Raw genomic sequence first — 19,789 nt, forward strand, 5'->3', positions numbered from 1 at the left:
TGGGAGGCTGGGGCACTTCTGGCAAGGGACTGATTTCTTCAGGGTGTGTGTGTGTGTGGGGAAGAGCTATTTGCTTATCTGTTGTGGTTTTTGTTCAGTCGTGTGATGCCATTTGGGATTTTCTTGGCAGAGATCCTGGAGTGGTTTGGCATTTCCTTCTCCAGCTCCTTTTACAGATGAGAAAACTGAGGCAGACAGGGTTCAGTGATTTACCCAGGGTCACACAATCCATAAAAATCAAGCCAGATTTGAACTCACAAAGAGGAGTCTCCTGGACTCCAGGTCCTGCACTCTATCCACTGGGCTGACACCCAGCTGGCTCCTAAGTGGGGAAAGGGGTGGCTTAAGGACCCTCAGCTCAAGGCTGGCTCAAGAAGAGGGACCAGAATCGCTCAGCTGTGTTATGGACAGAAGAAGAAGGCAGTCCTTTAGGTCCTTGCTCCAGTCTTGGGGGGATCTGTAAGGATCAAGGACTCTCAGTTTGAATTTGGAAAATGGTGGAGATTATGGGCTTCCGTCCAGGCTACAGGGAGTTGGGGAAATGATTAGATTTTCAGAACAAAATTGGAATGGAGTGGGGAGGGAGAAGAGAGGGCCTATTCAAATTTCTTGTTCCTGAGCCCTTGGCACCAGGACAGGGTGCCTTGCCCAGAAAGGAGCTTCTTAAATGCCTTTGGGATAGGATTGGACTGGGTTCCTCAGCTGCAGCCTGGGTGCTCTGGAAGGACCAGGGTTCATCTTCCCAAAGTGAAGGGGGTTTGGGTGGGTGGGGGGATCAGAATCTCGATTCTGCAGGCTCCAGAACTGTTGCGAAGTAAGACTGGAGCCCCAGGGTGGCAGCTTTTGGAGGGGGGGGACTGGAACGGCTCCGCTCTGAGGCTGCAAGGCCTCTGAGGTGCCTTTCAGCTCTTGATCTGGGAATCGACTTAGACTAGAGGGGACTGGGGCTTTCAGGTGGAGCCTGTAGGAAGTGGGGGCTTGGGGGTCTCTCCTCTCCAGAGGCAGGAATCGGGGCACAGAGAACTAGCATCTTTCAGTCGCTGCTCAGAGCTTTGGGGAAGGGGAAGAGAACAGGCTTCTCTCCAGGAGAGAAGAAGGCAGAGGAGAAACGGGACTCTGGGGATGGAGACACCAGGATCTGAAACTTGGGGGGGTGGGGAAGGGCCAGGATTTCTCAGATTCAAGCCAGGAAGGGTATGGGGGGGGTAAGTGGCACCAGAGGAATTGGGGAAACCAGGATCTCTCAGCTTCAGCTTGGGGGGGGGTGGACCAGCTAAGTGAGTGGGAGCCTTTGGGGATCTCAAGACGGCGGTGATGCCTTTGGGGGCCCCGGGGTGGTTCCGCTCCAGTCTGACAGATGAGGGGTTTGGGTTTCCAGTGGTCGCCCCAAGTCTGGATGACTCGACTGCAGGCCTGAGTTCTGGGGTGTCTAGGCTCTCTCGGGGCCCGTGTTTCCGAGGCGCCCCGAGGCGGGAGGCCATCCTGGCCCTGGTCCTGGCCTTGGCCTTGGCCAGCCCAGGCTCCTGGGCGGAGCGGGGTGGGTCTGGAGGGGGGGCCGGCCGCCGGTGGGCTCCTTCGGGCTCGGGTCCCTCCCCCTGGCTCCGGCTCAGGAATCCGTGTCGTGTCCGGGGCGGGCTGGGGGGCGGGGGGCGGGGGGCGGCCGCTTCCTGGGGCCGCTTGTCCGGGGAGCGGAGCCTCGCCAAGCCCACAGGCTCAGAGCAGCCCGGAGCCCCGGGGCCGCGGGGGGTGGGCTCGGGGACGCCCCAGCCTCAAGTAAGTGTGGGGAGCCCGGAGGGGCCGGCAGCTGGGGGCCAGGGCCCCCGCCGAGCGGAAACTGCCGACTCAGCGGACTGGCGGGGGGAGGGGAAAGTTTGGGGAGCTGGAGATCCCCCGGAGTCCCCCTCCTTGGCCCTGGCCAGGAGCCCCCCCCTTGGACGCAATCTGCGGGGGCAGGGGCTCACTGGTCCCGGCCTGGGGACGGAGGGTGGTCCCACTTCCCCTGGGGGAGTCGGGGAGTAAGGCTGACCACAGGGGTCCAGTGCCTTCAGCTTCAAAGCAGAAGGCCGGGGTCCAAGGGGGAGATGGCACCAGGGGCCCGAGAAGGGGGTCAGCCACACTTCCTTTGGGTGAGCTGAGCGCCAGAAAAGCCTGGGTCCTGTGGGAAGCATTTGTGGGGGAGGGGGCCCCAGAACAGCTGGGGCTGCTGGGGAAGGGGGAAGAACTATCCTGGATCCAGTGGCAAAAGAGGGAGAGGGGGGTGCAGTCTCCTGGGCAGTGGTGAGGGGCAGAACAGCGGGCTTCTCTGGGGAACGTTAGAGCCCACCGGAGGAGCTAGGTTACAAGGGGAGAACTGAAGGGGAGGGGGGCCCCAGAGAACCTCCATAGCCCCACAGTTCTGAGAGAGGCTGGCCCAGGGTAGATCAGGGTTCTGTGGGAGAGCTTTCTTGGGGCATTGAGGGCTGCGGGGCCTGGTGCTTAAAGGGAGAGCTAGGGTGGTCAGGTCCCCCCCATCCAGAAGGGGACCTGGGACCACGAAGCATGTCTGGGGCCTGGAAAGAGAATGAGGGTCGGTGGATATGGGCAGGAGGCCTCCCGCTCTTCCCTTGGGGGGCCCTGGCTGGAGGTGTGGGGTTTGTTTGCAAGGAGGAATTGGGGCTGAGTTAGTGTGGGTGGGAGCTGAGGGAGAGCTGGGGCTTCCCAGCAGATGGATCTGAGCAGCTCACAAGGGCTAGGATCTGACTGGCTCAGGGTCTCCAGAGAGCCCCATCCGGGGAACCTGAGGCACGGCTCTCCTTTTTCGGTCCTAGGATGCTCCCTCTTGTCTCCTTTCTCCGTGGGCAGCTACTATTGCTGCTACTTCTGGGCACTGCATCTCCCCAGGACCCTGAGGAGCCAGACAGCTACATGGTGGGAACTCTGGAACTTGAGGCAGGGCTGGGGCGGGGGGGCGGGCAGCAGGAAACTGAGGGGGTGAGTGGATGGGGGAGAAAAGGAGTCCTGAGATGAGACTGGGGGAAGGGGAAGAGGTAGGGGCAGGGTTTGGGGAGGATCCTCACCATCTCCCAACCAAGCCCAAAGGTGGTGTCTAAGAGTGAGCTGGTATAGTCGATCCAGTATTGCACTCGGGGTTGGGAAGACCTGGGTCCAACTCTTACCGCTGATACTGGCTTTGTAACGCTGGACAAAACTTTGCACTTGCCTCAGTTTTACCATCTATAACATTCAGATAACCATCACAACTGGTCTAGAGGGTCCCTGTGAGAATCCAATAAGCAGACCTTAAAGCTGCCCCCAGCCATCGCCCTCCCTAGGTCCAGTGACTAAGGCTTCTGGAGTTGGCGCTTAGAGCTGGGCCCAAGCCTGACCTTGCTTCCTTCCTCTGCTCTAGGAGTGTACAGACGGGTACGAGTGGGACACAGAAAGTCAGCACTGTAAGGGTAAGTATGGAGCAGGGCAGGGAGGACCCCCCCCCCCCGCCCGGCCTTGGGCAAAGAGGAAGGTCTATAAACGAAGGCTCTGGTACTGTCCGGGAAGGCAGCTTTGGCATCATATAGCGCAGTCTCTGAATTTACAGACCAGGGAACTGAGGCCTCAAGGGGGAGAAGGGTGGGGCAGGATGAGTTGCTTAGGGTTCCAGAGGTAGCCGTGAGGTTCTGAGTTGGGATTTGAACCCAGGGTCATCCCTCTATCTGCCTTTCTGGGTTCTCTTTTCTATGAAGGCATCAGGGGTGTGGAGAGCTTGAAATGAGGGTGCAGGAGCCTTAATGTGATGTACAAGAGGTAGGATGGGTGGGCTGAGGGGCTCAGATCCTCCAAGTCTCCTCTGGTCAGCACAGTGAGCCCCTTGACGGCTTATTTATCTGTAAAAGTGGAATGTCAAGACTACTGAGCCAATGTGGGGGGGTTATGCAAGGCTTCTGGTAAATCTTTAGAGCATCCTCGAACTAAACACCTGCCTCTTTCCAGAGGATAAAAGACCAAACCAACCTGAGGCAGTTCCTGCCTTCAGGGAGCTTGTATTCTAATGAGAGAAAGCGGACAGAACCTGAAGGAAAGTCAGTGGTGGCCTTAGTAGACCTAGAGAATCTGCAGAGAAAGTGTCTAAAGTAGCAGGCTTCAAGGACTGAGGGGGGGAGCCTCGGGAGGAGGTGGCCCCAGCTTCCTGTGCATGAGGGAGAATGAGGGCATGAGACAGGAGAGGTGGTGGGGGAGCCAGGCTGCAGAGTATCTTCTGTTTCATCCCAGAGGCACTAGGGAGCCAGTGAATATTTTTGAGCTGGGGAATATCTCTGTTTGGCATATGTGTGTGTGTGTGTGTGTGTGTGTGTGTGTGTGTGTGTGTGTGTAGGATAGATTAGCCAGAGTCTGGGAGGCTAGTTAGGAGTCTGGGCCTGAAGTGGAGGAGTGGCTGTGTTGAGGGGAGAGAAAGGGGGACAGAAGGAAGATGCTGGGGGGGGGGTGAACAGTGACTAGATTTGGTCATTATAGGGAAAGGGAAGAGGCAGGTTTGTAAAAGTGAGTCACTGAGGGGCGGCTAGGTGGTGCAGTGGATAGAGCACCAGCCCTGGAATCAGGAGGACCTGAGTTCAAATCCAGCCTCAGACACTTAATAATGACCTGTGTGGCCTTGGGCGAACCACTTAACCCCATTTGCCTTGCAAAAACCTAAAAACAAAAAAACAAACAAAAAAAAAGTGAGCCATTGGAAAGAAGGGGATGTCCTCAACAGATGGAAAGAAGTTTGGGGGTGGAATTTTGAGGGGGAACAGGAGAGCCACTGTGGATGTGTTGGTTTCAAGAACTGGATGGAACGCCCCGGAATGCCTGAACTTGGACCCAGGGCCAGGTCACTGCTCTCTGGTCTGTGAAAGCTTCACTCTAAAGCCGGCTGATTTCTCAGAGATTGGCAGGCCAGGTTCATAGCAGGTTGACTGGTCCTGTTCCCTCCACCCCAGACAGACACTGGCCATGGCTGCCAGCTGGGTTTCCCTGGCCCTGGAACAGCTGTAGCAGCCCAAGCTGAGTCACGTTGCTAGCTCTCCCCCCATTTCTGGGGTCACAGACCTCTTGGAGCATGAGGTCATTCCTTGGGGTGGGGATGGGCAGCAGGGAATAGGTGGGGCTATTTCTAGGATCAGGGTGCTTGGGAAGAGGCCTAGAATGCAGTGCTTTGGTGGGGGGTCCTGAGTCTGCCAGGAAGACAAGCAATGGGACAAACAGAGGCAGTCTCCAATCTGGGATCTGAAGAGCCCTGGCACTCCTATGTAGAAATGCCAGTCTACCCTGGGACTGATCCTGAGCCAGAAGCCAAGAAAAACTGGGCAAGTCCTTTGTCCTCCCTGTGCCTCAGCTTCTCCAACTGTGAGATGGGGGATAGCCTGGACTTCTCCAGAGTCGTGTCTAGCTCCCATCCCTGTGATCACCTCCTGGCTGTGTGGTCTTGTCTAAGTTGTTTTCTCTCTGAGGGTCCTGGATTCTCCATTTCAAAGGGAGCCCCATATCGCAGCCTCCTCCTCCCAGAAGGGAGTGTCAGAGTGAACCCCTTGTCCTTGGTTCTGTTTGGCTGGAGCTTGCTGAGCTGCACCCCCTTGCCCAACAGTCTCCCCATTCTACTTTGCCCCCAGATGTGAACGAGTGCGAGACCATCCCTGATGCATGTAAAGGGGAGATGAAGTGTATCAACCACTATGGGGGCTACCTCTGCCTGCCTCGCTCAGCTGCTGTCATCAATGATGTCCATTCAGAAGGTGGTCCCCCTCCCCGGCCAAGGCCTCCCAGACCTCCAGCCCCTGGGCCACCCCGTCCCAATCCCTGCCTGCAGGGCTATGAGCCTGATGACCAAGACAACTGTGTGGGTGAGTGTGGGGCCCAGGGAGGACCATTCACATGGGGGGGGTTCTCCCCCAACTTCCTGTCCAGGGCAAGTGGGTGCTGTGTTTTCTGGAAATAGGGGAGAGATGGGGATTCAGTCTGGGCCATGATGAGTTTGAGATAATCAAGGGCAACCATCAGAACAATGCATTCTCCATTGTCCTGGGTTGTCTGAAATTTTTCATTTATTTTAAGCATAAAGACTTTTAGATTATTTTTATTTCAGTTCCAAATCCTCTCCCTCCCTTCCCCTACCCAAGGAATCCCAGCTACCTCCACACTCTTCCTGCCCCCAGTTGGCTCCCCACCTCCCTGCTCATCTGCAGTAGCTCCTCCACTCGGCCAGTCCTAGGCAGCACCCCGAGAAAGCAGCTCCAAGCTGGAAGTTCAGGGGTCAGACTGCTAATTTTGCTTGGGCAGTCTGTGTACCCACTGGTGAAGGGCAGTTTTGGTGGCATGTCTATGGCTCACACAGGGGAAGTGGAGGACCAAGTGACCCGGGCACCACATAGGAAACACATGTGTGGAGGGACACGGGTGACGAGGGCGATCCACTCGTTCTTCTTTCTTGGGTGTCCCCTCCTCCAGCTCTCCTGTCTCCCTTCTCCATCCATGGGCAGCCCATCTCCCTCCCTGGGCTCTGTGGTTGCTCTCTGCTGCCCTCTGCCAGGCCTCCTCTGTTCTTCCTCTTCAGGGCCCTCAGCCACTCTCCGGCCCAGCTGGCCGGCCTTGGTAAAGGAGGGACAGCCCCTCTCCTTCAGGGCCTAGGGCAGGGAAGGCGAGAAAGGTAAAAAGTCAAACATCCCCACCCAGCTAAGACTGTCTTTCATTTTTCTCGTTTAGCTGTAATCATGTGGTTCGGGGTCCCAGGCGGCTAACTACTTGGGTTGTGGCTAGATAATCCTTTATAGTTTTTGCTTAATCCCCGATTATCAGAGAGATGTGGGTCCCTGGACCTAAAGCCTCATCTTGGTTCCCACAATGCTCCCTGATTGTCATGAAAAAGAATCTGAGGTTGGGAGCAGAAGGACCAGCCAGGACATTGCCTCCAGTCCATACATATGTCTGCAAGCAACAATTTGGGGTCTCCCTGCATTTTGGACCTAGAACCAGTCAGGGGAGGGCCCCAGAGTCCTCAGCCCTTATGGCAGCCTTCCCACTTCTCGGTGGCTTTGAGGGAGGCCATCTGGCTTCAGACTGGTCTCAGCTGGGCGAAGTCCAGCAGCCTGGCAAATCTCTCCTCTTCCCTGGTTGGCACCTGTTCAGGAGCACCCACCTAGTCCTGGGTCTACACCCTGTCTCTACCTCTGTTTCTGGGTTCCAGACATAGACGAGTGTGAGCTTGGTCTCCATGACTGCCGTCCCAGCCAAGAATGCCACAACCTACCTGGGTCCTTCCATTGCTCCTGCCCTGACGGCTACAGAAAAACGGGCTCCGAGTGTGTGGGTAAGCCCAGAGCCCCCTCCCTCTGCCTCCCCCATTCCTGCTCCCCTGAAAATGACAGCAAAGGACATCTGGGTACCCCTAATCTTCTTCATTGTTGTCCTTCCAAAACGCCTGCCCTCGGCCTCCCCCCCCCAGACATAGATGAATGCCGCTATCGCTATTGCCAGCACCGCTGTGTCAACGTTCCCGGCTCCTTCACCTGCCAGTGTGAGCCTGGCTTCCAGCTTGGGCCCAATAATCGCTCCTGCGTAGGTGAGGTCACTTGTGAGAAGGGGGGGTGGGGGGGCAGTTGGATGGAACTGTGGCATCCCGGAGACCAAGCCTCAGGATAGGGTGAGGCACTCCAACCTGCATGGTGGCATCCTGGTGGTGGGATGGAGGAGGGATTGGGGAGGGGGTCCTGCTGCTCTGCCCTCTGCTGAGGTCCCCCCTGACCTTGGGCCTGGCTTCTGCTACCTCTAGATGTGAATGAGTGTGAGATGGGGGCACCCTGTGAGCAACGCTGCTTCAACTCCTATGGGACCTTCCTCTGCCGCTGCAACCAAGGCTATGAACTCCATCGGGATGGCTTCTCCTGCAACGGTGACTGGCCCCCCCAGGGGTGACTGCTCTGCCCCAGGCCCTGCTCCAGGGAGGCCCACCGGACAGTGGCTGACACAAGATGAGAGTCATGGTTGCCTTAGGGCAGGAGAAGGTTAAAGAAGCATTGACCCTCCGAGCTAGAGTAGAACTACCAGTGTAGAACATCCATAAGATGGGGGTTGTGGGTGCTGGGGGGGGGAGCCAGGAATGTGAGAGCTGAGAGATCCCCAAGGACTTGGGATGGGAGATCCTGGAGGGTCCAAGAATGTCAGTGGTCAGAGCTGGAAAGGATCTCAAAAGCTTTGAAGCCAGGCCCTCTGTCAAATTAAAAAGCCAGAACCCTAGTGAAAGGGGGTCTGTCCAGGACCTTGTAGCCAGGGGGCCCAGGGCTGGGCAGACAGAACAGTTGGGGGGGGCGGGTTTCACTCTATTCACTTGAACAAACACATCTGAAGCTCACATCCATTGGGCTGGCTCTGCCCCTGGCCTCCTTGGCCCTCATCTTGTGCTCCCTTAGCCCCTTGGAGAGGATGGGCTGGTTGGTGGGTGCCGGGGTCTGCCTGGCCAAGCTCTTGGCAAATGGCAGCTGCCAACTCCCCTGCCTCCCATACTCAACTAACTGAAGCAGAGCATGGAGAACTCTGGGTGGGCTTGAGTATCGGGGAAGGCTTCCTGGAGCCAAGTCCTTCCTCTGGCGCTGCTGTCTTTCTAGGGCTCCATCTGCTGTGGCCCTGTCCCTCCCACTCCCAGCCCCCCATCCCTTCCCTGCCCCCCAGACCAGCAGCCCTTCACCTGACTTCCTGCCATCCCCCACTCTGTCCATCCCCTGCAGACATTGATGAATGCAGACATTCCTCTTACCTCTGCCAGTATCACTGCTCCAATGAGCCAGGACGCTTCTCCTGCCACTGCCCCCAAGGTTACCAGCTGCTGGGCACTCGTCTCTGTCAAGGTCTGCTGGGCTAGGGGCAGTGGGTTCAGCTTGGGGGGCACATGCTTGGTGCCCAGGCCACCCCTGACATTTCCCCTTTGGCAGACATAGATGAGTGTGAGTCTGGGGCCCACCAGTGCTCAGATGGCCAGAGCTGTGTCAACTTCCATGGGGGTTATCGCTGTATGGAGACCAATCGCTGCTCGGAGCCCTACGTCCAGGTGTCCGACAAGTGAGTCCATCCGGGCAGCCTGGGCACCTTCCTCCCCTAGAGCTGAGGTTCCTCAAAACTAGTGGAACAGAGAATACAGTCTGAGAGCTGGTAGAGGAAGTAGTGAGAGATGGAGACAGAGAGAGAGAGAGAGAGAGAGAGAGAGAGAGAGAGAGAGAGAGAGAGAGAGAGAAGACTCTGAGAGATGGGGGCAGTCCTTGGGCTGCGGGCTGCACCCTCCTGGCTGGCAGGGGGAGACAGCTGCCAGGCTGGTCCCTGGGACCATTCTGTGAGCCGGGGAGGGGGGCCCTGGCCTGGCCTGAATGCCGGTTCCATGGCCCTCCAGCCGGTGCCTCTGCCCAGCATCGGACCCCCGCTGCCGGGAGCAGCCCTCCTCCATAGTGCACCGCTACATGAGCATCACATCGGAGCGCAGCGTGCCTGCCGATGTCTTCCAGATCCAGGCCACCTCTGTCTACCCCGGCGCCTATAATGCCTTCCAGATCCGAGCTGGGAACCCCCAGGGAGACTTCTACATCCGGGTATGGTGCTGGCCCAGGGCAGAAATGTCTGGGAGCTGGGGTTTCCTGCCCCCCACCTCCATCTCTGAAGGCTGGAGGTCAGGCCATGGGGGGGTCCCTGTCCATTGGGGAGTTTCTGGCCTAGAATTTACCCCAAGGACTAGAGATCAGATGTTGTCTGGGGGGTCCTGAGGAGGGAGGGAGGGAGGGGTCGAAGGTGAGCCTTTAAACGGTCTGGGGCCAGAAGGGACCACAGAGACTGGAACTGAACCTATTTTAGAGAGAAGCAACTGAGGCCCAGGGTGGCAAAGGAGCCTGACCCCCTCCTCCCTGAAAGTAGTGAGTTCTGGGGCGGGGGCAGGACCTCTGTAAAGAAGGGGAGTCTGGCAAAGGGGCCTGGTCCCCCTTGTGTCTGAGCTCTGTCACTCCATCTCTTACAGCAAATCAACAACATTAGCGCAATGCTGGTTCTGGCGCGGCCTGTGACAGGGCCTCGCGAATACGTACTGGACTTGGAGATGGTCACCATGAACTCCCTCATGAGCTACCGGGCCAGCTCGGTGCTGAGGCTCACTGTTTTTGTGGGGGCCTATGCCTTCTAGGGGCCTGGGGGAGGGAAGGGGGTCTTCCTAGGGAAAACATCAGAAGCTGTTCAGGAATAGAGAAAAATCAATAAAAAGAGAAAAATCTGGCAGGACTGCTGGCTGTGGGGAGAGAAAACACCAACCCTCGTGGACCGTCAGTCAGGGAAAGGGACACCCCCCCCCCTTGCTGGCCCTATACTTCTTCTGTTGGGTGAGGAAGGGGCTGAGGTGGCTGCCCAACACTGCAGGGGAGGGCTTGTCCTGACTGAAGGCCTTGGAGGGGGCAGGGCGACACCCCACAGGGGACAGCCCACATTCACACAGCCCTTTAAAGAGATGGAGGGGAGCTTCACGACTCCTGGCACTGATCACCCACCCCCAGCAGAATCAACAACCAGCGGTTTGAGACTTTTATTAGATCCAGAATGGTTCTTGTCCAATTCCCCACCCCCAACCCTGGGCCTTGCGCCACATCTCCTCCAGGCTGGGCTCAGGGCAGTGGTCCAGGGGTACAATAAAGCTGGCACAGGGTCCGGCTCAGGGCCGGGCCCAGGTTCCTGTAAGGAGGGCAGAGAAGGGTGATTGGGGAGCCTGGCCAAGGCTCCCTCCCCCGACCCCTGGAGCCCCCAGGCCCTCACCTCTGCAGGCGCCCACACTTGATGGAGCTCAGCAGCTTCTCTTGCTCCTGGGGGCCGGCGCAGGCATCATAGGCGGCTAGGAGGCTGGGCACAAGACAGACGGCGCTCTGAAAAGCCCAGTGGTGGCAGAGACGCTGCACTCTCCCCTAAGGGCCACCAATTTTCAGGTGGGCAGCTATCCCTGTGCCCAGGGCTGAGTCCAGGTGGGGAAGCCAACCTCAACCCCCAGAGCTGAGAGAGAGGCCACCAGGGATGTGGGGCCCAGAGAGGATTCAAACCCCACTTCTGCTGTGTGACCGTGGGAGATCCCTTAACCTCTCAGACTCAGCTTCCCCTTTCTGTAAAACCTGAATACCACCTGGCCTCCCTCACAGGGTTCTTCTACCTCTCCTCACCGATTCCGTTTTTCCCTCCTTGAGCCTCTTGTAGTTCCACTCTCAGTTGAGACCCCTACCTCTTATTCTGCTGTGCGCTCCTCATCCCCTCAGGTTATCTGAAAACCTCATGAACCCCCAACTCACCAGACTCTAGAAATGTGGCCTCTCTCAAACCCAGGACCCTGCACCACCCCACCAACAGACCCCCTTCAACCAGCAATCCATGCCCGGCTTCCCCATCCAGAGCAGCCTTCAGACCACCTCATTACCCTCTGTGAATAACTGCCCTAAATCTCGCCCCCCTTCATGGCCTCCCCCAATTCTGAAGTCTCCACTTCCCCTGCCTCACCATTCCACCATAACGGCTCTGACCTCTTAATTGCCAGATCCAATGGCCTCTTCTCAGCCCGATCTGACGCTGCGGTCCCTCCTGACCTCCTCCCTGTCTGACCGCTTCTCAGACTCTTGGGCTGGATCTCCACATTCACCCCCCAACCTGGCCGTGCCCGGCAAGATTCCATCCTGGGCTCTGCTCTGCTACGCTCAGCATTGCGCCCCCAAGGTGCAACACCCCAAATGCTCCCAGCTCCTCTCCTGACCCATCCCACAGCCCAAACTTCCCTGATCTCCGCTCAGGCTAGCTGACTCGGGTCACTTTGGCCACAGGAAGAGCACTCTGGGCACTGAAGGCTCTGCTCTCCTCCCTCCTGGCCTTTGCTGCCCCTCCCCCTCCTGGGATGCTTGGCTCTTCCCCTCCCGGGGGCTTCAGGCACAAAACCCCATAGGGGAGCACGTGAGCCCCTGGAAGCCAGGGAAGCTGGGGTCTCCAGGGATCATGTCATTTCTGGAGCCAACCCAAGTGCTCTCCCATTCCATGCTGGAAGACGTCTCTCTCTGACAGATGGGTAAACTGAGGCTGGTCACTGAACTAGGAAATGGGAACCAGGGTTTCTAGGACTCCATGCCCCCTCATCCCTCAGCCCTGGGGAATCTCTGACAGTGTCCAGCCAGAGGCTGCAAAACTGTCCTGTCACATGACTAAGGAAACGACAAAGGTTTTTTCCCCTCATTCTAAATTCCATCAGTAAAGGCCGGGGTGGGGGGGGCGGGGGGGGGAAGGAAGGGGACTAGGACGGGGTCTCAGGCCCGGCCTACCTACCTGGCAGGGGTACTATACTTTTCCAGCAGGGCGGCAGCCTTCTCCCCACTCACCCCCCGCACCTGCATCAGCTGCCGGGCAAACACCTCGCTCACAGACTGGGCCTGGCAGGGGAGGGAAGGTGAGAACCTCAGGAGGAAGCCCCCGAGGCTGGGGAGCCTGGGAGAGGGGAAAGGTGAGGAGGGGTCAGGGTCTCACCTTGTTTTTCATGGCCCCTTCATTGAAGTCCCTGAAGGTGAAGAGGGAACAGGGTGGGGTCTTGGCCCCAGGGTCTCCCTCTTCTCCCCAGGGTCGACACCGCAGAGTCTGGCCCTAGGAAAGAAAAGATGTGGATTGGACCTTCTAGGATCCCCACCCATCAGCCCCCCCCCCCCCACTAACAGCAGCAGCAGCCCCCCATTACCACATAGAGTCTCTGTAGGGCTCGAGTCAGAAGAGCCAGGTAGGCAGCAGATTCCTTCAGATCGGTTGTGCGTTTCACAAAGAAGCCATCAATCACCTGAGAGGGGAGGAGTGGTGTAAGAGGTGGGGGGGGCCTTACCAGTAGCTCCCCTGGGGCCCCAGGCCCCTCCCCCCTCCCCAACTCACCTGGGTGTTAGTGACTGCCTGCAGCAGCGTACTCTCGGGGAGACTGAGGCTGTGGGCAGAGCCGTGGTCCTCCACCAGGTACACCCTCTGGCTGAGGCCACAGCGTTTCAGGCGGAACTGAGGAAGTTGGGTCAGGTCAGGTTTGGGGGCCCAGCCTGTGCCCTTCCCTATTCCTCCCTAGATCTCAGGGTTATGAGGTTTTACCCACCACATCCCACATGCTCAGCAGAGTTTGGAAACTAAGGCCCAGGAGAGAAGGACCTGCCCAAGGTCAGGAGGAATGACTCTAGAGTCTGAGGTGCAGAGAATTTGGGGGTCCTGCATGCACACCCCCCCCCCCCCAGGCCCCTTCCTACCTTCTGCTCCCGAAAGCGACCATCAGTGATGCTGTTGCACAGGTCATCCAGGCGCTTCCTCTCAACCACGTGGTCCAGGACAAGTTCACTGGGCTGGGCTGGGGAGGAAGGGCTTCCTTGGCTCTGCCCTCCACCATGTTCCCCTTCCCCCAGCCCCATAAGCCACTCCCCTGCCTTACTGGGCTCTCTTGGTCTCGTCTCCTGAGCCACCCAAACAAAGTCCCCAACGTGCAACTTCCGGACATCATAGGGGACCCCCAGGCGCTGCAGCTCCCTCAGAATCTGTGGTCGATGGCTGCTCCTGCGACACAAAGAGAGCCCAGGTCATAAACGTGCCCTCCCCATACCTTGACTCTAAGCTACCGGGGCGGGTGGGGATTGGGGGGGAGGGGAAGTTTGGAACAAGGGATGTCAGTACTGGAGGGGCCTTGGATCAGTGATCATAAGAATTGGGGGGACCGTAAAGCAGATGAGGGATTCTCAGAGCTGGCTAAAGCTGCTCAGGAAGCTTTAAGGACGTAGGGTGCACAACAGAGCCCGTGCCCCCCACACTCACTTCCCACTCACCCTGTGGTCTCGCTGATGTCCACACACAAGAGGATCCTGTACTCCCCTGGCCCCAGTTCAAGGGGTGGTTCTGCAGCTGGGGTCCTGGGAGGACAGAGGGGACTGTGAGGAGGCCCAAGCCCACCACACCCTCCTTTGGGGCTCGGCAGGGGACTGGGAGCAGTTCCAAGAAGAGGGCGGCTGCCCAGAAGGCAGGAGGCCAAGGCCCCAGCCCCGACTTGGGGGACACTCACAGGCGAGCCCCAGCTCCTTGGGGTCCATCTTCTGCCTCTCTTCCAGGGAACTGGCTGGATCTCAACCCAAGGCCAGCAAGCGGCTCCTGCAGACTTTCAGCTTCTGCCAACTTCTGGCTGAGCTCCAGCCCCTTGGGGGTCAGTGAATACCTGAGGGAGGCAGGAGATCCAAGGGAGGTGGTGGCCCCCAGTGCCCCAGCTCAGAGCCCTGGCAAGGTGCCAGCCCCCATGCTAGGCCTCACCTAGCCGGCTGCTGGGTCTTCTGGATGAGGCTTCTGTGAAGGAGAGTGCGCAGGGCCGGCCAGGGCTGGCTGCTGTGGCTGAGGGCCACCTGGCAGATGAGGGAGAACAGGCCTAAGAGGTGGGGGTAGCCAAGGATCACCCCCAGGATTCAATGGAAAGGCCCCAGAGTCAGCGGATCTGGCTGTGAAACCCACTGGGGGGGGGGTTCTTAGAAGATTTGCTTCTCTTCTCCAAGCTTACTTTCCCTACTCCATAAAATTAGGAGTTGGCAGCATCACATGGCAAAGAAACTGGCCAGTCCCTGTGCTGTCAAGACAGAACAAAAGAGATGGCAACCCCCCATCCAGCCCTGTCGGGAGCCCTGCCACCCTGCACTCTTACCCTGGGGGCATCCTGTTCCCACCTCCTCAGTAGCTCCTCCTTGGTCAGGGACCCTGGGCATTTGGGATCCTAAAAAAAGAGACAGAGAGGTCAGTGAGCCCTGGGGGCACCGTGCCACACCTGCCCGGCCTCAGCAAATTCCCCCTGGGCTATGCCCGTTCTCCCCCCTCAACCCACCCCCATCCCAGGCTCACCAGCTGCTCCTTGTAGAGAATCAGCAGCAGAGCTCGCGCAGCGGAGCCTCTCGGTGGCCGGTAGCTGCTGTGGCGGCCAGCCGTGGGCCAGTCTGGCCCCTGCCCGATGCAGAAGAGAGGCTTTGCTGAGTCCAGAGGACCCAGGACAGAGGCTGGGCCCCCCCCTTGTCTCCTCATCCCTGACGGGGAACTCTGCCCCTGGGTCTCAAGACTTTGCTAGAACTCCAAGAGCCTGGGCCTGAGCTTTCTCGACACCAGTTTTTAGTGACCTCACCAGGGTTCAAGTGTTACTGCACCATCTGAGCCTTGGTCTTTCTCCTGAACTACTTTCCCCTCCCCCAACCTTTTGGGCATCTTTAACCCTGTCCTCCCCTCCACGGAGCCCTTCAGGGGCAAGTCCCATCAAGTGTTGGTCCCATGGCCCCCCTCCACACTCATCCAGGGTACCCCCTCTGGCACAGTCTGTCTTGCCTCGACCCGGCCTCCAGACCCCTTACAACTAACTGCCAAAGGGATTTCCCTCAAGCCTGACTCTGCCGGTGTGCCCCTCCCTTTCCTGCCATGCATCACCTACTCTCTGGGGCTTGAGACCCCGAAGCTCCCACCTTTGGATGGCCCTGCCCCCTCTTCCCCCCACCCTGTATCTCAGCTGGTGGGGGAAGACCCAGAAGAAGCAAGGGCCTCCTGACCCCTCCCCAGCTGCTCCCTCTGCTGCTCCCTGGCACTTGCTGCCTCCAGACCACTGTCCTTGGCAGACTTGGCTCCTCCGAGGACAGGACTGTCCCCCTTGAACCCCCCCAGCCTGGATGGCAGGAATAGCTAAAGGAAGGCTGATGGAGCTGTTAATGGTTGCCCTGAGCTTTTCTCCTTCCAGAGGTCCCCATCCCCCAAATTCGGCAAGGCTTACGGGGTCTCTTCTCACCCCCTGTGGAAGGGCTGCATCCTCCGAGGGTCTGCTCGACTCTGCCCGTGGGAGCTCAGAGACTGGCAGCATGTCCAGGCCTGGGTAGGGAGGCTCAGCATCAGAACAGGCTTTGAAGAGTAGGGGAGGGCCTTAGGGCAAGGAATGTGGGGGGGCCGGGGCATGTGGGGGGTAGAACAGGGAATGCCAGGGCTGGGGGGTGGAAGAGGGAATGCCAGGGCTGGGGAGGTAGAAAAGGGAATGCCAGGGCTTGGGGGTAGAAGAGGGAATGCCAGGGCTGGGGGTAGAAGAGGGAATGCCAGGGCTGGGGGGTAGAAGAGGGAATGCCAGGGCTGGGGGGTAGAAGAGGGAATGCCAGGGCTTGGGGGTAGAACAGGGAATGCCAGGGCTTGGGGGTAGAACAGGGAATGCCAGGGCTGGGGGTAGAACAGGGAATGCCAGGGCTGGGGGCTAGAAGAGGGAATGCCAGGGCTGGGGGTAGAACAGGGAATGCCAGGGCTTGGGGGTAGAACAGGGAATGCCAGGGCTAGGGGCTAGAAGAGGGAATGCCAGGGCTGGGGGTAGAACAGGGAATGCCAGGGCTGGGGGGTGGAAGAGGGAATGCCAGGGCTGGGGAGGTAGAACAGGGAATGCCAGGGCTGGGGGTAGAACAGGGAATGCCAGGGCTGGGGGGTAGAACAGGGAATGCCAGGGCTGGGGGGTAGAACAGGGAATGCCGGGGGCGGGGCGTAGAAGAGGGAGTGGCAGGGTTTGGAGATGGCAGAACGGGGGTCTGCATCACCTGGGCCCCCGGCCCGCAGCCGCTCCAGCCGCCCGTCCAGCCGCCGGCACAGCGCGTCCCCGAAGTGCTGCAGGATCCCGGCCTCGCGGCCGCTGCTCAGGGGCAGGGGGTAGCGCCGCAGGGAGCGCAGGGCCTGGGGGGGCACGGGGAGTCGGGCGGGGGCGCGGGGGGGGGGGGGGCGCGCCGGCCCCGCCCCGCCCGCCGGCCCCGCCCCGCCCGCCGGCCCCGCCCCGCCCCCACCTTCTGGTAGACGAAGCGCGTCCGCAGGCCCCGGCCGGCCGCCTCGTCCCGCCACTCGCGGAGCCAGCGCTCGAAGAGCGGGTTGGCGCAGGCGGGCAGCGGCCGCTTCCGGCCCAGGCGGGGCGCGGGGGGCGCCATCCTCCGAGCCGGGCCGCGGCCGCCCCGGCTCCGACTGCGGCCCACGTGGCCCGAGGCTCCGCCCCGCTCTCCCGGCCTGGGCCCTGGAAGGTGCAGGCGTCGCCCCCCCCCCCGGCCCCGAATGGTCGCTTCCGAGCGCCGGGTCTCTCGCCGAGCCGCCCCCGCGGCTCTCAGTAGTTGGGCTCTCCCTTCCGGGGCACGCGGAAGCTGAGGCTCCGCCTCTTCCGCATCCCGAAAGGCGGAGAGCGGAGGGGCCGGCGCGCCGCGCGGGCGGGCGGAGGGCGCCAGCAGCGCCCCCTGTGGCGGGAGGGCGGAGGCAGGCCGCTCGGAGCCGGGCTCTGCTGCGGCGCACGCACCCACCGCGCTCTGGGCACCTGCTGGGGAGGGGGAGGGGACCCGGAAGTCGGGATCCAGCGGGCCGCGGAGGCCGGCCCTCCGCGGCCGCCAAATAAGGCTCCGCTTCCTTATAAGGCGCGGCGCCCGGCGCTCTTCCCGGCCCCGCCCCCGCCCGGCTGATGCCCTAATAAGGCAATGTGGGGCATCCCCGAGCCGGGCCGGCGCCGAGCCCGCGCCCCCTCCCCTCCCCCCCCCCGCCCCGCTCGGGCCGCGTGGCCCGGACCGCCCGCAGGCTGCTCTGGGCCTCAGTTTCCTCACACGGAAACGGGGGTGGGGGTTGGGATGCCGGCCCGGCCCCGGAAGTCTCCGGCACCCCCGGATCCGAGTGGACGGGAGGGGCCCCGGCCCCCTGCCCCTCCCCCGGCGGCTCCGGGCCTTTGTCCGCGGGGCGGGGGAGGACGGGCCCCGGGGCCCCGAGCGGGCGCCGCAGAGCGGCCGCGACGCTAGCCAATAGGGACGCGCCGCCGCCGCCTCTGGCCCCGCCCCGCGCCGCGGGAGGCCGGACGCCCGAGGCCGACCCGCCGCCGGGCCCGAGGGGAAGACTCCATTTCCCGACGTGCCCCGGGGCGGCGCAGCGCCTCCGAACTCCATTTCCCGTCGGCCCCGTCCCCGGAGAGCCGGAAGCTCGCCCCGCCTCTCATTGTGCGGCTCCTACTAAACGGAAGGGGCCGGGAGAGGCCGCGTTCAGTCGGCTCCAGGCGGCGGCGGCGGCGGAGCGGCGGCTCCTTCCTCTCCTGTGGCCCTCGTTCCTCCCTCACCCTCCCTCCCTCGCTCGCTCGCTCCTTCCGGAACCATGGTGAGCGCGGGTCCGAGAGGGCCGCGGGGGCCCGCGCCCGGGATCGGGGGTGGCGCGGAGGCGGCGCGGCGGGCGGGGCGGCGCCCTCCGCCCTCTCCATCCTCTTCGCAGTCCTCCATCCCTCCCCTCCCCCTCCTGGGGCGCCGGGCCCACACCGGCGGATGGAGGGGCTCGCGCGCCGGGCGGGCGGCGGGCCGGGCGCGCGCTCGTCTGACGTTGCCGGCTGTTGGGCAGAGCGGGCGCGCGCGACCCTCCCCCTCCCGGCCGTTAAGTGGTGCTGGGGGGTGTCAGGGGCGCGCCAGGCCCGTGCCCGGGGGCGTCGCGCATGCGCGGGCCGCCGAGGCCTGAAGGGAAGCAGGGGGGAGGGAGGGGGCGCGCTGGGCCGGAGCACGCGGCTCCCCGATGCCGCAGCGGGGCCGGAAGGGGGCAGCGGCGGGCCGGACCCCACCGGGGCTCGGGCGCCCCTTCCTGAGGGGGCCCGAGCTGGTCCCCCCCCCCCCGCCCGGGCCTCGGGGAGCCCCCGCCTGCCCGCTCTCCCCAAGCGCCGGCCCGGGAGGCCGGAAGCCCGAGTTCAGGTCCCGGGGCGGCGGGAAGACGGGCGGAGGCGCCCCGCTGACCGGCTCCCGCGCCCGCAGGCCTCTGGGGTGGCTGTCTCGGACGGGGTGATCAAGGTGTTCAACGACATGAAGGTGCGCAAGTCGTCGACCCCCGAGGAGGTGAAGAAGCGCAAGAAGGCGGTGCTGTTCTGCCTGAGCGAGGACAAGAAGAACATCGTGCTGGAGGAGGGCAAGGAGATCCTGGTGGGCGACGTGGGCCAGACCGTGGACGACCCCTACACCACCTTCGTCAAGATGCTGCCGGACAAGGACTGCCGCTACGCCCTGTACGACGCCACCTACGAGACCAAGGAGAGCAAGAAGGAGGACCTGGTCTTCATCTTCTGGTGAGTGGTCCCCGCGCTGGCGGGCGCTGGGCCGGGAGGGGCTGCGCCCCGCCATCCTTCCTCACTGTTGCTCTCTCCCTCCAGGGCTCCCGAGTGTGCCCCCCTCAAGAGCAAAATGATCTACGCGAGCTCCAAGGACGCCATCAAGAAGAAACTGACAGGTGTGTGCCGTGTGCCCGGGCGGAGTCCGACCACCGATGGTGTTTTATCTGGAAAGCCGGGGTGGGCCAGATCCCTCCTCGGCTCTGATCCCCCATCCCCTTCCTTCTCACAGGAATCAAACACGAGTTACAAGCCAACTGTTACGAGGAGGTGAAGGATCGCTGTACCCTGGCCGAGAAGCTGGGGGGCAATGCCGTGATCTCCTTGGAGGGGAAGCCCTTGTGAGTCTCCCACCTCCGGCTCCCCTGCTGGGGCCCCCGGGGCCGCCCGAGCCCGGTGGGGGAGCAGGCTGCCCCCGTCCTGCCAGACCCGAGGGGCTGGGGGGATCCTTGCAGGGGCAGGGCAAATCCCTTCACCCGTTTGCCAAACCGCCCCGACCCCTGACCTCCCCCACTTCACCCCATGGCTCTGGCCTTCCCAAACCGTATTGGTTCTTCTCATTCCTCATGAGTTGTAGCAGACCAAGCCCCTCCCGGACGCCCAGATGGGGGGAAGGCCAGTATTTTCCAGTATTTTTTTTAACTGACA

General features: G+C 61.2%; 3 protein-coding genes across 8 annotated transcripts; 2 read left to right on the forward strand and 1 right to left on the reverse strand.

Annotated features, from left to right (window-relative positions):
• The first annotated feature begins 1,681 nt into the window (after positions 1-1,681).
• Positions 1,682-10,248, forward strand: EFEMP2 (EGF containing fibulin extracellular matrix protein 2). Its single transcript, XM_074231043.1, has 11 exons — positions 1,682-1,773; positions 2,808-2,907; positions 3,389-3,437; positions 5,625-5,855; positions 7,196-7,318; positions 7,454-7,570; positions 7,781-7,900; positions 8,733-8,852; positions 8,937-9,063; positions 9,389-9,584; positions 10,004-10,248. The coding sequence occupies exons 2-11, from the start codon at positions 2,809-2,811 to the stop codon at positions 10,163-10,165; spliced, it is 1,344 nt and encodes a 447-aa protein (XP_074087144.1). The 5' UTR covers positions 1,682-1,773; position 2,808; the 3' UTR covers positions 10,166-10,248.
• MUS81 (MUS81 structure-specific endonuclease subunit) lies at positions 6,138-18,330 on the reverse strand. 5 transcript variants are annotated; one of them, XR_012477281.1, is made up of 17 exons: positions 16,827-18,330; positions 16,587-16,719; positions 15,791-15,885; positions 14,884-14,982; positions 14,690-14,758; positions 14,308-14,396; positions 14,066-14,215; positions 13,833-13,916; positions 13,445-13,566; positions 13,266-13,363; positions 12,910-13,026; positions 12,725-12,820; positions 12,520-12,633; positions 12,322-12,425; positions 10,786-10,869; positions 8,762-9,121; positions 6,138-6,635 (listed from the first exon to the last, which is right to left on the reverse strand). XR_012477281.1 is itself a non-coding variant. In XM_074231042.1 (16 exons), exons 1-16 carry the CDS (start codon positions 17,949-17,951, stop codon positions 9,100-9,102), a joined length of 2,601 nt encoding a protein of 866 aa, XP_074087143.1. In that variant the 5' UTR covers positions 17,952-18,330; the 3' UTR covers positions 8,692-9,099. The 5 variants fall into 5 exon arrangements, 3 of the variants coding, with proteins under 3 accessions (XP_074087143.1, XP_074087142.1, XP_074087141.1); XR_012477282.1 differs by lacking the exon at positions 6,138-6,635 and adding an exon at positions 7,415-7,681; XM_074231042.1 differs by lacking the exon at positions 6,138-6,635 and having other exon boundaries at positions 8,692-9,121.
• CFL1 (cofilin 1) lies at positions 18,077-19,575 on the forward strand. Of its 2 annotated transcripts, XM_074231047.1 has the most exons (4): positions 18,077-18,156; positions 18,792-19,099; positions 19,184-19,260; positions 19,374-19,575. In XM_074231047.1, exons 1-4 carry the CDS (start codon positions 18,154-18,156, stop codon positions 19,484-19,486), a joined length of 501 nt encoding a protein of 166 aa, XP_074087148.1. In that variant the 5' UTR covers positions 18,077-18,153; the 3' UTR covers positions 19,487-19,575. The 2 variants fall into 2 exon arrangements, with proteins under 2 accessions (XP_074087148.1, XP_074087147.1); XM_074231046.1 differs by lacking the exon at positions 18,077-18,156 and having other exon boundaries at positions 18,303-19,099.
• The last annotated feature ends 214 nt before the right edge of the window (positions 19,576-19,789 follow it).

The sequence above is a fragment of the Macrotis lagotis genome, chromosome 3 (assembly GCF_037893015.1).
Source record: "Macrotis lagotis isolate mMagLag1 chromosome 3, bilby.v1.9.chrom.fasta, whole genome shotgun sequence".
In the NCBI taxonomy this organism is placed as follows: Eukaryota; Metazoa; Chordata; class Mammalia; order Peramelemorphia; family Peramelidae; genus Macrotis; species Macrotis lagotis.

What these genes read in the sequence shown, in the direction of transcription:
- EFEMP2 (XM_074231043.1), top strand. Translation starts at nt 2,809, where the DNA reads ATGCTCCCTCTTGTCTCCTTTCTCCGTGGGCAGCTACTATTGCTGCTA. An exon ending in TGACCAAGACAACTGTGTGG is followed by an intron (nt 5,856 to 7,195) that starts GTGAGTGTGGGG and finishes TCTGGGTTCCAG; the next exon opens with ACATAGACGAGTGTGAGCTT. An exon ending in AACGGGCTCCGAGTGTGTGG is followed by an intron (nt 7,319 to 7,453) that starts GTAAGCCCAGAG and finishes TCCCCCCCCCAG; the next exon opens with ACATAGATGAATGCCGCTAT.
- MUS81 (XM_074231040.1), bottom strand. Translation starts at nt 17,951, where the DNA reads ATGGAGTTCGGAGGCGCTGCGCCGCCCCGGGGCACGTCGGGAAATGGA. An exon ending in AAGGGGCCATGAAAAACAAG is followed by an intron (nt 12,426 to 12,519) that starts GTGAGACCCTGA and finishes CTCCCCTGCCAG; the next exon opens with GCCCAGTCTGTGAGCGAGGT. An exon ending in AAGTATAGTACCCCTGCCAG is followed by an intron (nt 10,870 to 12,321) that starts GTAGGTAGGCCG and finishes TCTTGTGCCCAG; the next exon opens with CCTCCTAGCCGCCTATGATG.
- CFL1 (XM_074231046.1), top strand. Translation starts at nt 18,318, where the DNA reads ATGGAGGGGCTCGCGCGCCGGGCGGGCGGCGGGCCGGGCGCGCGCTCG. An exon ending in GACCTGGTCTTCATCTTCTG is followed by an intron (nt 19,100 to 19,183) that starts GTGAGTGGTCCC and finishes CTCTCCCTCCAG; the next exon opens with GGCTCCCGAGTGTGCCCCCC. An exon ending in CATCAAGAAGAAACTGACAG is followed by an intron (nt 19,261 to 19,373) that starts GTGTGTGCCGTG and finishes TCCTTCTCACAG; the next exon opens with GAATCAAACACGAGTTACAA.